The 13,095-nt window shown below is 44.9% G+C and overlaps 1 protein-coding gene across 10 annotated transcripts in view; it reads right to left on the bottom strand.

Moving 5' to 3' along the window:
- Positions 1 to 3,486: 3,486 nt before the first annotated feature.
- Positions 3,487 to 13,095, bottom strand: part of RUBCN (rubicon autophagy regulator) — a 52,085-nt gene continuing 42,476 nt past the window's right edge. For 6 of the 10 annotated variants that reach the window (XM_056793587.1, XM_056793586.1, XM_056793590.1 and 3 more), the window contains 10 exons: positions 12,859 to 12,919; positions 11,940 to 12,072; positions 11,420 to 11,494; positions 10,490 to 10,635; positions 9,779 to 9,843; positions 9,167 to 9,405; positions 8,498 to 8,559; positions 7,572 to 7,725; positions 6,510 to 6,603; positions 3,487 to 6,102 (listed from right to left, as the gene is read on the bottom strand). In XM_056793587.1, the coding sequence (XP_056649565.1) occupies positions 5,939 to 6,102; positions 6,510 to 6,603; positions 7,572 to 7,725; positions 8,498 to 8,559; positions 9,167 to 9,405; positions 9,779 to 9,843; positions 10,490 to 10,635; positions 11,420 to 11,494; positions 11,940 to 12,072; positions 12,859 to 12,919 (1,193 nt within the window). In that variant the 3' untranslated portion in view covers positions 3,487 to 5,938. The remainder of the gene's footprint in view (positions 6,103 to 6,509; positions 6,604 to 7,571; positions 7,726 to 8,497; positions 8,560 to 9,166; positions 9,406 to 9,778; positions 9,844 to 10,489; positions 10,636 to 11,419; positions 11,495 to 11,939; positions 12,073 to 12,858; positions 12,920 to 13,095) is intronic. The other 4 variants (XM_056793589.1, XM_056793593.1, XM_056793591.1 and 1 more) reach the window with 1 other exon arrangement.

Below are 13,095 nucleotides of genomic sequence, written 5' to 3'. Positions count from 1 at the left end.
CACTAATGATTCTCAAATCTTCCTATATCCTTCCCCAGCTGCCCTGCTAACCTGCAATCACATATCCCCAACTGCCTTTCTGACTTTCCTAACTGCCCAGCAGCCATCTTAAACTAACCACGTTTAAAACAATGCATTCCCTACCACCTTCCCTTTTACTATAGAAGGCAATACCATCTTCCCAGTCCCTCCAGCTCAAAACCTAGTTGAAACTGTAAGGGGGAAAAAGGGTTAATTTATATAAAGGTTGTACTGGATTATTTAAGAGTGTGGTCACCAGGAATTTATATTAATTCCAAAGAAATTTATTTACAATTTATTTACAAAATGTAGAAGAGTGCAGTAAGAAAAATCAGAGAGAGGATAGGGTAAGATATCTACCCTAAGCACTAAGTAATTTTCTTTCGGCCCCTAGCCCAATCCAGTCAGGGACAGTTGGTTCTTAGCTTTGCTTGAGGACCTAGGGAAGTCTCCTCAGAAAAATCCAGCAGTTAAAAGTCAGCTTTTTCACTCACCACATGTCAGTTCAAAGGAAGAGATTTTAGAACAGCCTCACCAGGAAATGGGGTCTCAGGTCCAGTCAGCACATTCTTCACCAGTCTCCACTTCAAAGAATGAAGAACTGCCAGTTTGAACTCCATTCAGGAAGTTGTAACTCCCTTTTAAAGACATTTTCTCTTCTGTCATTTCCTGCGCCTTTCCCTAATTCTACATCTACCACTCACAGTTGAAGTCCTGCTTTAGGACTGCCCAGGAGGCAATCAGTCAATTCTGATTCATCACTCACTATCACACATGTGGATCACAGACCTCCTACTTAATGATTAAGTGGGATGTTTACACGTTTGGTGATTAGATCTAAAAATGGGCAGATCTCCATACTCAACTTTTAAGTAGGGTTTTTACACTTTGGGTGATTAAATCTAAAAATAGGCAGAGGTTACAATTTTAATCTTCACAATCAGGGGAGTTATTTTTAATCTTCACAAAACCTAGGAGTCAGATCCTTTATCTCACCCCCAAGGATGCCAAGGCCTGCCTCTCCAATCAAATACAAAAGACTAACACTCAAAGCCCTCTATACCAGGCCCCTTCCTATCTTTTCAGTCTCCTTATACCTTCCTCCTAACACATAATCTTTCATCTTTTCCCACCTGCCTCCTGGCTGTTTCAGGAAGTAACAGGATGCTATATTTCATGCTTCTAGGTATTCTCTGACCACCCCCCCTCCCCATGTCTCTAATGGTCCCACTCCTTAAATTTACCTACTGATTTCCCCTGGCTTTTTATTGTATTAGCTCATCATACCCATGAGCAATTAATGTTTTTCCAATTGTTTAGATCTAGTTTTACTTGTATGAAGTGTTTTGTAGTTGTGTTCATATCATTCCTGAGTTTGTCTTGGCAAATAGATTCCTAAGTATTTTTATATTGACTAGAGTGATTTTAAATGGAGTTTTTCTTTCTAAGTCTTGCTGCTGAGTTTTGCTGGAAATATATAGAAATGCTGATGATTTTTGTGGGTTTATTTTGTATTCGGCAACTTTGCTAAAATTATTTCTACTAGCTTTTTAGTTGATTTTCTAGTATTCTCTAAGTATACCATCATATCCTGGCTTCCTTTAAATCCCAACTAAAATCCTTTCTGAACTCTTTTTAATTCTAGAGCCTTCCCTTGGTTAATTAGTTTCCATTTGTCCTGTATATAGTTTGCTTTATACATATTTGTTTGCATGTTGTCTCCCCATCAGTCCATGAGGGCATGGGTTATCTTGCCCCTTTTTTCATCCCAATGCTTAGCACGGTGACTGGAAAATTGTACGCATCTAATAAATGTTTACTGATGGGAGAAAGGACCACTTGGGAGCCAATGAAGACTTTCAATGGCTAAGTTGTAGACAAGTACAGGAGACAGCTTCATGCTGTTCCTGCTCTCCAGGAATTCTAGAGAATGTTGAAGATATCTTTTTGTGTGAGATCATTCTCTCTCTCCAGGGCTGAGCTGAGTTATCTTGCTCTCAGCTGCTCACTTATTCTTGTGTATTTCCTCTTTTAGTTAAACCCATATAACCTCTCCTATGTCTGCTTCTTTGCTGGGAAAAATGGATCTACTCTCTGTGTGATGGTCTCTTATATTGCATCTGGAGAAGAGCAGAGATGGTGAAGCAGGCATGGCCCTTTTCCTACTCTCTACAAAGGCAGGCTAAACCTCAATTCATAGCTAACCATGCAATGGCTCACTACCTACATATTCAGACAACCTGTATATTTTTATATTGACTTTATATATATATATATATATATAAGTGTATATATATATATATATATACACACACACACACACACACACATATATATATATATATATATATACACACACACACTTACTTTCTTTCTTGTCTTTCCCCAACTATGGATACTGAAAAAATGTCCCACTCCCCTCTCTGATGAACCCACATGCAATTATCTCCATGTGGTAACAACAGTAATGACCATCAAGGAAGGACAAGAGCAGAGGCCTTTGACAGATTCTCCTGGGAGTAGTATCTATACTCTTTCTGAAGGGATAATGACCCCTCCCCCAAGATTAAAATGTGATTCAGAAATGTTTAATATAATAAAGACCCAGTACAACACAGATCACTAATCTGTGGTTTTCTACATCAATATTCAGTTGTGAGGATCCCCGTTGTATTTGGGTTCCATGCACTGTCTTGGGTTACATTAGGTCCCCTGTAACCAACTAGGGGAGTAAGAGGTAAGAATAAGAGAAACCGAGTTGTAGTTTTAGGGAAACTATCCTCCAAGATTAACTATTGCTCTGGATTGAGGAATCAAAATGTTCACTTTTACCTTATCCTAAGTTGTGTAACTGTTTTATCACTGTGTGGAATTTCCTTATTCCTATTATAAATATTAGTTACTTCAAAATTTGGGAGAAGTCATGTGGGAGATGCCCAAGGGCATCAGGAGGCTGCCAGTTTACCTGTTCCTTCCTCTAAACTAGAAAAAGTTTGTATTAGGATAAGAAGTCAATAAAAACTGTTTCTGGAAGGCTTGTACCTACAACCTAGAACACCCTGTTCCCCTCTCCCTTAGATAAAAATAAGACTAGGCAGGATCAGGAACCAACTGTAGAAGGAAAATTTGATTTTAGATGAGTTGAATTTAAGGGTTTGAATATCCATGTGGAAATGTCAAATAAGTGGCTGGAGTTTTAAGATGAGAACCTCAGACAGAAGTCAAGATGCCTGGGGCAGGGGGTGTTAGTAGATGAACAGAGACGTGAGGGGTGAAGTTGCTGGATTAGAAGAGGTGGATATTTGAGTTGCTTAAGTTCTAGCCAAATTAATCTATATCTAAAGGGCACGATGACAGTCCTTTTTAGTCTACATCATGGTTCAAACTGGGAAACCTGCCCATTCTCAGACATGTTTAGATCCTGGTGGGACCCTCATCAGCAAAGACAGGAGAGGACAAGAAGAATTTCATTGCCTTAGTTTATTAAAGGTGACATTGGACTGTTAGACTGTGCAAGAAGTACAATACAACAAGTGAAAATCCAGCTCCAAATACAATGTACTTTATGACATACAGACGGACCATCTTTATTTACACTCACCAGTTTAGTAATCACAACATTATTACAACAGGCTCTAGAACCTTGGTGGAGAAAGTCAAGAACAGCCTCATTAGGTGGAACATTTCCTTTCCACCCCTTTGCCGTGTCTTGAATCTCGTCCCCACTTTCCTAAGCAGCCGTGTTTCCTTCCCTCACAGGAAATAGACACAGTGCTACCCACTCCATACAGGAGAACCTTCCTTCAGTGCTTCCTCTATCTGGCCCCCTCACTAAGTCAGTGCATAGAGAAGTTCCTCCTCGTACAGAACACTGGGTTTTCAGATACTGAAAAATGGAAAAAGTGCTTTCAAAACATTCTCATACCCCCCCATACAACATTCTTCTCTCCTTTTTGCCACCCCCACGTTCTTACACCCCACCCCCCCCAAACAAGGAACCAATTGGACAGTGATAGGGATTTGACAGTTACTAAACCAGATCAACATCCCAGAGTGCAGGGGAAAAATAAAAGGAGAACCAGAAAACTGCAAGCTTCCCCAGCTGGGCTGTGGAGCTATTGGCAGTATTCCCTGTTGTAAACCTTAGCCAATGGCAAGCAGGCAGGGCAGCGGACAGGACACTTCTCCTCCCGCGGGGCGGGGAAGGAGAGCAAGGACGCACGGCCTGGTAGTGCAAGTCAATCCTGGAGGCAGAGATCACTGCGGCTCCAAACCAGCAGCTCTTTGAGGCTCATCTCCAGCCTCTGAAGCGGCGAATATTCTGCTGAGCGTAAGGGCAGAGTAAGGCCACGGGGCTGGACAATCCGGCTTCTGGAGACCCACAGCTATAAGGCCCAGGGGCAGGCACCAGGGTCTTCACAGCTACACTATCTGAGCCTTCCTGGGGAAACCGTACTACTTAGCTCTCCCTCCTTGCCCCAGCTCTGACCATGCTCTAATGACAGTTTTTCTTCCCGAGACGTTCTAGCTTGCTTAAGCCTCACTCATTCTATCAGCCTCCACTGACCACATACAACCTTCCATTCCCCCTCCTGAGGCAACACACAGGCAAAATGGCCCGTGTTAAACACACACAACAGTAGGAAGACAGGAACACGCAGACACAAGTGCCCAATGTAGTCCATAGCAGCAATCCTCTGTTTGTGGTGGAGATGGGCACAGAAACCAAGAGCAAAGATGTGAAAGTAACCAAAACCTCCACAAATGCACACATTTCTAAACAGAGAACTTTTCCCCGAAGTGCATCAAATGAAAAAATAATTTAAAATGAAGAGGATAGTCGGATAGCTGAGTGTCACCAAGCTAGATCAAGGGCTTGGAAGTGCATTGATTGGCAACAATTAACTTGTGTCTAGAGAGACTATGTGGTGAGCTTACACGGACCCATCCCTTTAGAGTGACAGCTTGGCTGCGCCTCACCTAGGGCAGTGCCTACCATGAAAGGAATGAAGACAAGACGGGGGAGGGGGGCCCCCAGGCACCAGTCACCATCAGACACAAAGAGGAAGGAGAACTGGACTTTACTTTCCCCTACAGCCTCCCATAAGCAAGCAAGGCAGCAGGATTTCTGCACTCCATTGATACTGGTATTAGGGAACCTGTCTGATCACCAAAGATTCTTCTTCCAGTACCACAATGCTCAAGTGGTTTAGTGTTAGAATATGAACATGCTGCAAGGGCTGATGGACCGCTTCAATCCCACCTAGATGTAAAATTCCCTTTACGGTCCTGCTTTGGTTGGACATCTACAGGGGCTGCCATCAGAGGGCTGTTGTGTTCTCCCTTGGGCCAAGCCCACTCCCACCCCTAAAAAGGTCTTGTGGGACTCTCGTTTGCCTGGGAAGTTGCAGCAACTGCAACATGCCTAGGCGGCTCCTTCTGCTTTATGCTGCCCCTCCTCAGAATTTAGTCTAACCTAATTCCAGGTTCCCTAATTCCCCAGGGGGGAAAACCATTTCCTGTTTTAGCAGGAAAGGAGACACGAGCAGGTTCTAGTAAAGACTTTGGAGAACTTGGTTCAGAAGCACTAGTACCAATAGGAAAAGAGTAGGAAAAGTACTGAAGACGTGAGACAGTGGTCAGAACAGTGGGCTAGCCCTGAAGGATCAGAAGGTGGCAAAGGAAATCAGGTCCAACAGTTCTTGACCACTGCTATTTCTGGGGGAAATTCCTGGCTCCCAACAAATCCTCAGGGAGCCCAGTAACCTGGCACATACCAGGCAAGGTGCCAACTGAGGGGCTCATATTAGTTATAAAAAATAAAATAAAAAACCCCAGGATGGTAGGAAGGTAGGTTGGGGTGGGGGGAGGCCACAGGATGGCCCCGATCTCAGTATCTTGTGACACGTGCCATTCTTCAGGTGGCCTCCAGGACTACAGCTTCAGCTGGCTCCTCCTCATAATCGGACACACAGGACTCCAGGCTCTGCTTGGCCAGCAATTCTCTCCGGGCCTGCAGCCGTGTGCACTTGGGGCAGCTTCCAGACTTGAAGCAGGCTTTGTGGTAACAAGCTTTACATTCTACATGGGGTGGGGGCAGGGGCAGTGAGAGACAAAGAACAAGCTTGTGTTATGCTGGATGAATTACTACGCACACAGCAAGCGAAGCACAGGACTACCAGAATAACACAGGTAGTGCTTGTTCATGAAAACAAAACAAAAAGACATCTGGAATTCCGGAGTGGGAAGAGGGCTCCTGAGATCGCCTGCTTTCACTCCTTTATGTCACACATTTTATTTTAGATGAAAAAACAAAGCAACCCCCCCCCCCCCCCCGCCCCAAGCCGAGAGTGAGGCCGAGAACTCGAGATTTCTAACCCACCCCCCCCCCCCGGGCTATTAACCTTTTCAGTATTCCCAAAGGTAAGTGATGCTGGACAACAGGAGCCAGCCTACCTTTGTTCTCTCCCCTCTCCCTTGGGCCTCACCTTCACAGGTCCGGCACTTATGAAGTTCAAATGGAAAAATGATATCGTCCTCATTCTGACAGAACTCACAGATGAAGCCCTTGGCTTGGCAGAGCTGAGAAAGGGAAGAGAAGGGCAGTGTGAACGGGGAGCAGGGCTTGGGGGGAGGAGGAAGGTCAGGACCACAGTGGCCAGGTTGGAAAGTCTCAATGCATTCCCCTTGTGGCCACGCGATTCCGACTCACTCCCTTCTTCCCATCTGCTACAAATTCTGCAGCCCCATAAGGGAAGGAAAGGGCTGAAGCCCAGCAATGCGGGTCAGGAATACTGGCAGAAGATTTGGAAAGGCCCACAAGACTGGATCCCTGGTGCCCTTGATCACTGGGCTAAATCTCAATGAGAATAAAGAAGAATTGACTGTGCTCTCAGGGCCACTTAGCAAAATTCTCTGTATCTAGGACATCCTAAATATGGGGCTCCAGGTCTGAATGATCATTGAAAAACCAAATGTCCTAAGGACACAGCATTTAAATATAAAGGATAAGGCCCTCTCTCCAATGTGGAAGTAGAATCCTTTGCCATCTGCCTAAGCCCAGAAAAGACCCTAACCCCTTCCCTAAGAACTCAAAATGGGAATTCTCTGAGCATTGAAGGAAGGGATCTCTAGATTTTAGGCACTAGGGATACCGGTCTTTGTATTAGGTACTAGTACTAGGGCACTGCCAAGAACTAAAGACTTCTAGCTTGCTTCTGTCCTTTCTTGTTCTTTTTATCTATTCAAGAATAATCTAATACATAGAGCAAGGGCTGGAGAAAGAAGGTTCTGAGTTCAAATCTGTTCTCAGATACTTTCTAGCTGTGTGACTGGGCAAGTCACTTAACTCCAATTGTCTTACTGCTCTTCTGCCTTAGATCTGATACTTAGTATCGATTCTAAATTAGAAAGTAAGGGCTTGGGAAAAAAATTATCATCTAGTACAAACCAATCCTGTGCCATTTCCTTCACTGATAACTCAGAATTTAATAAGAATAATAGTTATCAATGAAAGCATTCACATGAATCAAAAAGCAAAAAGTTCCCACCATGCAGTGCTGTACGTGTGTGGTGCCCGCCCCGGCGAGCTCCACAAGCTGAGGTGCCAACTCTCCCTTCTTTGTGGCAGTCAGGTCATTAAGGGAATACAGGTGGAGATCTTCTGTCAAGTGCCCTGGCACTGTGTCGAAGGCATCCAGGAGGCTGTGAGGACATAGGAGGGAGATCGGAGTGAGGTTCTGTAGAAACAACCCCTACCATATCAGATCCCATCATGGGCAACTATGGAGCCTCAAGCTCCAGCCAAAGCATATCCTGCCACCCCCAACCCTGACATCGAGGAGATACCTAAAGAGGGACTCTTTCCAACCAAATGCCAGCCCTCCTTCATACTTCCAGGCACCATCACCAAAGGAGTCTTCATGGTCATTTGCCATTTTCAGATATCCCAAGGTTAATGGTCTGGGTTTCACTTAGGGGAAGCTTAGAAACAAACAAACTACAGAGCAGTCGTTCTCGAAGGGTGGTTCACAGACTCTGGGGGGTCTTACGGAGACGAGAAAGGAGGGTCTGTGAGGCTAAGAAATTATTTGCCTATTAAAATACTCCTCTATCTAAGACTGGATGCATTTTCCTTCATATATTTCAGTCAAAGTAACATATTACAATAGATTAAATTCTGAAGCACAGATGAGAAGTCTAGCCATTTTCTATTAAAGTCAGACTTCAAACAGATTTGTACAAATATATAAAACGACGCCCTCCTGAGTTTTGTTTCAGAAAATAGGTTTTTCATAAATTTTATGATGCTAAGATGAAATGATTTTAAAAATTTGTCATTTTCATGTATAATATAGTAATTATCAAGAGTTAACCCATGTAAAGGATGGCCCCTTAGAGTTGATCCTCAATAATTTTTAGGTAGAGTGGCTGCTAGGAAGGGATCCCAGGGTTGTAGTGCCCCCACTAGACTCACTGTTTTGCTAGCCGGCAAGTCTTGAACATATTCTTCATGTGGTACAGCTGGATGCGCAACAGCTGGGCAGAGATGTGAGGGAAGGAAAAAGAACAAGGGAGGGTCAGGGCTTCAGAAGAGGCTGACTGCCGGAAGGCTCCTAAGAAATACAGCAGGCCATGGATTTAAGAAGACCTGGTCTCTTCCCCCCACAACCCCCCAATCCCTCATTCCAACCTGCTCTAAAGGCAATCCAATGATGACAGAGCTGAGGAACCTGGGTCTTCCAGGTTACCTGATCAAATGCACAATGCTGATGGCTGAGCTGGGAAGAGAACTCAGAAAGCCTGGCCACCCCAGATATTAATACTTAAATCTGCCAGAGAAAAATTCTTTTGAGTGACTCATATCCAGACTTATTGACATGTCCACAGGGCATCAAATCTGCTTCTCTGTGGCAGGTAGTCAGGGCTATCCTTGGGTTTGGGATTCTGCCTCAGGCTCAACATTTGGGAAGGGGCAGAGAATTCAGGTAGGATGAAGCTGCTGAAAAGAATCTGACTTGGAAGACCAAGGCCAAGAGGAGGAACAAGTGGGAAGGCATAAGCAGAGCTTGCCTGGTGTACAAAAGAGAGGAGGCAACGAGGGAGAAAAGAGTCTAGATTGGATCTTTCCCCACGCCCGGCCTACCCGGACTTGATTGAGCAGCTTGACCTTCCTGTAGAGGGCACTGTTGATGTCCTGGACATTGAAGAGTGGATCATTCCAAATCTTGGTGAGCAGGTCCTTGGAGAAGTTGCTGACGTAGTACTTGCTGAAGTCCCATTTACGTAGGATTCGACTAGGGATGACCACCTGGGCATTCCCATGGCAGCACTGGCAGAAGTACTTGCCCAGATATTCACAGTACCGGAGCCTCTTAATATAGTCTGGGGAGCAAGAAGGCGAGAGCCACATTTGTAAGGCCATAGTAGAGAGCAATGGTAATGCTCGAGGCTCACAGCTGACTGAGGGTGAGGAACAGTTGGGACCTTGGTGAGGAGGGAAGGGAAGATCCTGATTAAGGATCTCGGCTCTAGAGATCTGACTGAAAAAATCCAGCTTTCTCCTCCATCACAGTCTCAGACAACTGACAACATCCTCGTAAGCTGCCAGAGTTCTTCAAATGTCCCCCTTTCCTAAGTCTGTTCTCCTTCCCCTAGATAGTGTCCCATCATTCTCTTTTCACAACATCCCTCCTTGTCTCCTTGGGGTCATGGGGAAAGAGAAACCCAGGGAGCGAAATGGGAAGAAGTGACTCACCAGGGTCTGTCCTGATGCCACACCCTGCACAGCGGTAATTCTGCTTGGCCACAGCAATTTTTCTTCTGCGGGAAGAGAGTGGGTCAGGGGTTGACAGACTCTTGGCTAGTCCCTCTTGAATGCCTCCACTTCAAGAGGCTGTGAGATACTAACACTGGGATTTTACTTCTCAAGGGTAGATTACAGTGAAAAGATTAAATGCTTCTTTGGTTTGGTTATCTGACTTTTGGGACCCAATTAACAGCAGGCTGGCAGAGACTTATAAGGATCATAACAGACACATGGGGAATTAAGGCTGTCATTTAAGAAAGGGGCACCTACAACAGACAGCCTTCATCATCACAATATTGAATCAAAAAGCAGGGAAGGAAGGGAAATAACAGAACAAAAGGAAAACAATACTGAATACTGTAAAAACATAATAGAAACCACTCAAAAATACTGAAAAGAGGATAAAGGCCAAAGAATGCCAGTAGTTGGTGATCTTGTTTAAAGAGTAACTCTGGGTTGGTGCTAGAGCTAGTGACTAGTCACTAATCGACACCTTGAAAAAACAAGATTCCTTTCCTCTTTATAGAGAACTCGATGAGGTGGCAGGGTACCACAGTTGATGGAGCCACATACTGAAGAGGGTGAAAGACCTTTGGCAAATAAATCACTAGCACCTTATGAAAAACAAAAACAAGAAGTACATATCCACTGGTTGCTTACGTGGGGGCAGGATGAATGTTAAAGATTATCTGGGGCCGGGGTGGGGCCCACTCCAGGTTCCCTCGAACTCTGATGCGGAGCTTATAGATGTCAGCATGCTGCCCGTCATCTGGTGAGATGGGCAATGAGTCAGGGATGGGCAGGAGCTAAAAGACAGAGGCACAGAGTGACCTGGAGGATAGCAGGTCAAGAAATCTATCTCTTACTTGTTGATTAACCAACACGAATGTTAAGCTCCACACTACTTGCAAGATATTGTATGAGGAATTACAAAGGCAAAAATGAAACTGTCCCTACCCTCTAAAAGTTTATGACCTATCACACAGATTTTGCCTGTGAACAATGCAAAAGACACCACAGTTGTAACTAGTTTTCTTTCTGAGCAGTTCTGTCTTTACCCTGCCTTTCCTGGGCTCTGTCCTGGCCTCTCTGAGCCAAGGGCACTGGTTCTCAGGCAGAATTGCCCAATAATCACCCCAAAGCGTCCTGTTTATTTAGTACCTGCTCTCTGCTGTTAACATTCTGTGGCTGTCCTCTGGGGGGAACTGTGGCCCTGTGGGAGGGGATCATTAGGCTGCCAGACCAGATCTAGCTTTAAGATCAGGGTGGGGTGGTATTGATCTTTTTTTGTTTTTGACTGTCAATGTCAAAGGTAATAAATTTGGTCTGTTGAATTTATTGCCTCCTTAGAATAATGTTTTTAAATGCACACAATAAAATATGTATGATTACAAATAAAATCTATTTTGCTGAAATAGTTCTCAAAATATTTTAAAAGAAGTTTCTGGAAGCCAAGTTAAAAACCTCTGCTCTGGAGGATGTTGGGACGGTATCCTCATGCTCCTTACAGGTTCAGTGTGGGGGAATGGGATAGGGACAGGAATGGGTCCCTGAATTTGCTATGGAATGAACATAAAGCCTGAGACTGACCCCAAACTCAGCTGGCCTCTCTTTGAATGAATTTGACAGAATGTCCTGCATCTTATTGACACTCTGCTTTTCTTCCTATGGATGAGAGGAGACTAGGATTAGGGTCAAAATTCACCATGTGGAAAGCTAGCTAGCACCCCAAAAGCAAAACGGAAAATAGAAAAAGTGTACTCTAGGGTGAAGAGGCAAGTTGGCTCTCCCAGTAAGCCTGGCCCTGGCTCCCTCACAGACACAGCTAGGTGATACACCAGCTTTTAGGCAGTCGGCTTCTCCTTGATGGAAGGCTCATACCTGACATAGAAGGTGGGAGTTCTAATGCTCAATCTAATGTGTAGCCTGGAAGTACCAAAGTGGTGGCCCCAGAACCCACCTCCTTTCCAGATCAACTGATAGGAAAACCCTGGGCAGAGAACATGCCTCTTCGCCCCAGGGCAAAGGATCCAGGAGAAGAAAGGAGAAATGTTGCATGAGGCAGGCAGTCTGGTGGAGAGTATGAAAGGAGTGTGAGGAGGACCGTTACCTTCTGTGGGGCATCATGCTCAGGAACCAGCCACTCTAGCTCAGAGGCGGCTGGGAGCTGCATCCCTTCAAACTGCTTCAGAAGTCCCATGGCTACTGCCTCGGCTGATGTGGAATGCAGAAAACTGTGGGAGCTAGTGGTAAGAGCAAGATGGGGGAACATTAAGAACATGAACACTGGGAATAAAGAGGGAAAGCTGTTGGGTCAGATGGAGGCCCATCTCCAACCTCTTACCCAGGCTGTCAGAACAAGGGAAGGTGGATTGTAGGCCAGTTTGTGTCAGTTAATTTTTTTTCTTTAGCTTCTCTTTTCATCCTATCTGGGGGTAGTTACTTAAAAGTGCTTTCAACTCTAAAAGTCCATTTTTAGAAAATTCTCTTATTTCATATTCAGAAATTAAGATCCACTGCCTCCTCAGCTGTAATCTGATTTATGGTATGGAAGACACAGCAGTGGCCTTGGGTTTAAGGCCCAAGTCCCAGATCACGTAACCATTTACACTTAAGAAATGCTACCCCCATTTCAAGTTATGTGCTGTACTAGGGCCTAGTGCATCTCAGAACAGAATCCTAGACTCTCAAGAGGAAGGGAGGGCTGGGGGAACAGAGGAACAAGCATTTAGATAGCTCCTACTCTGTGCCAGGCACTGTCATAATCACCCTTACAAATCTGTCTCATTTACTCCTAGAAGAAGTCCCCCCTCCCTCTCAAAGGAGGAATCTTCTTCCCACACTCCTGGAGGGGTGACCATACAATGTTAAAGCTCGAACTCTCACTATTACAGAACAGAGCCAAGCAGACCACCTGTGACCTTAACTGTGGAGGCAACCAAGGGCTTTTAAAAGTGCCCGTCTCCCAAGAGACCTGACAGTTTCTCCATATACCTTGGGGAAGGAGATTTTAACAGGGAAACACTTACAAAGACTCTGAGGAAAAGTGGGATCTGTTGCTAGAGCTTGTGCTCCTCCTAATGTCAGCATCTGAACAAAGACAAAATGTGAGGGACAGAGAATAGGGTAAGTGACCAGGAGACAGGCAATCCTTACATGCCACTGCCAGAGAGGTGCTTGGCAGGAGATAACTAGAAGCTGTCTTCTACAGAAGGCAAGAAGCAGGGTCACAGGTGGGAAAGGTTCAGTGATGCTCTGGGCATATA

The sequence above is a fragment of the Monodelphis domestica genome, chromosome 4 (assembly GCF_027887165.1).
Source record: "Monodelphis domestica isolate mMonDom1 chromosome 4, mMonDom1.pri, whole genome shotgun sequence".
Lineage (NCBI taxonomy): Eukaryota > Metazoa > Chordata > Mammalia > Didelphimorphia > Didelphidae > Monodelphis > Monodelphis domestica.
This window is presented reverse-complemented; position numbering and strand designations above follow the sequence as displayed.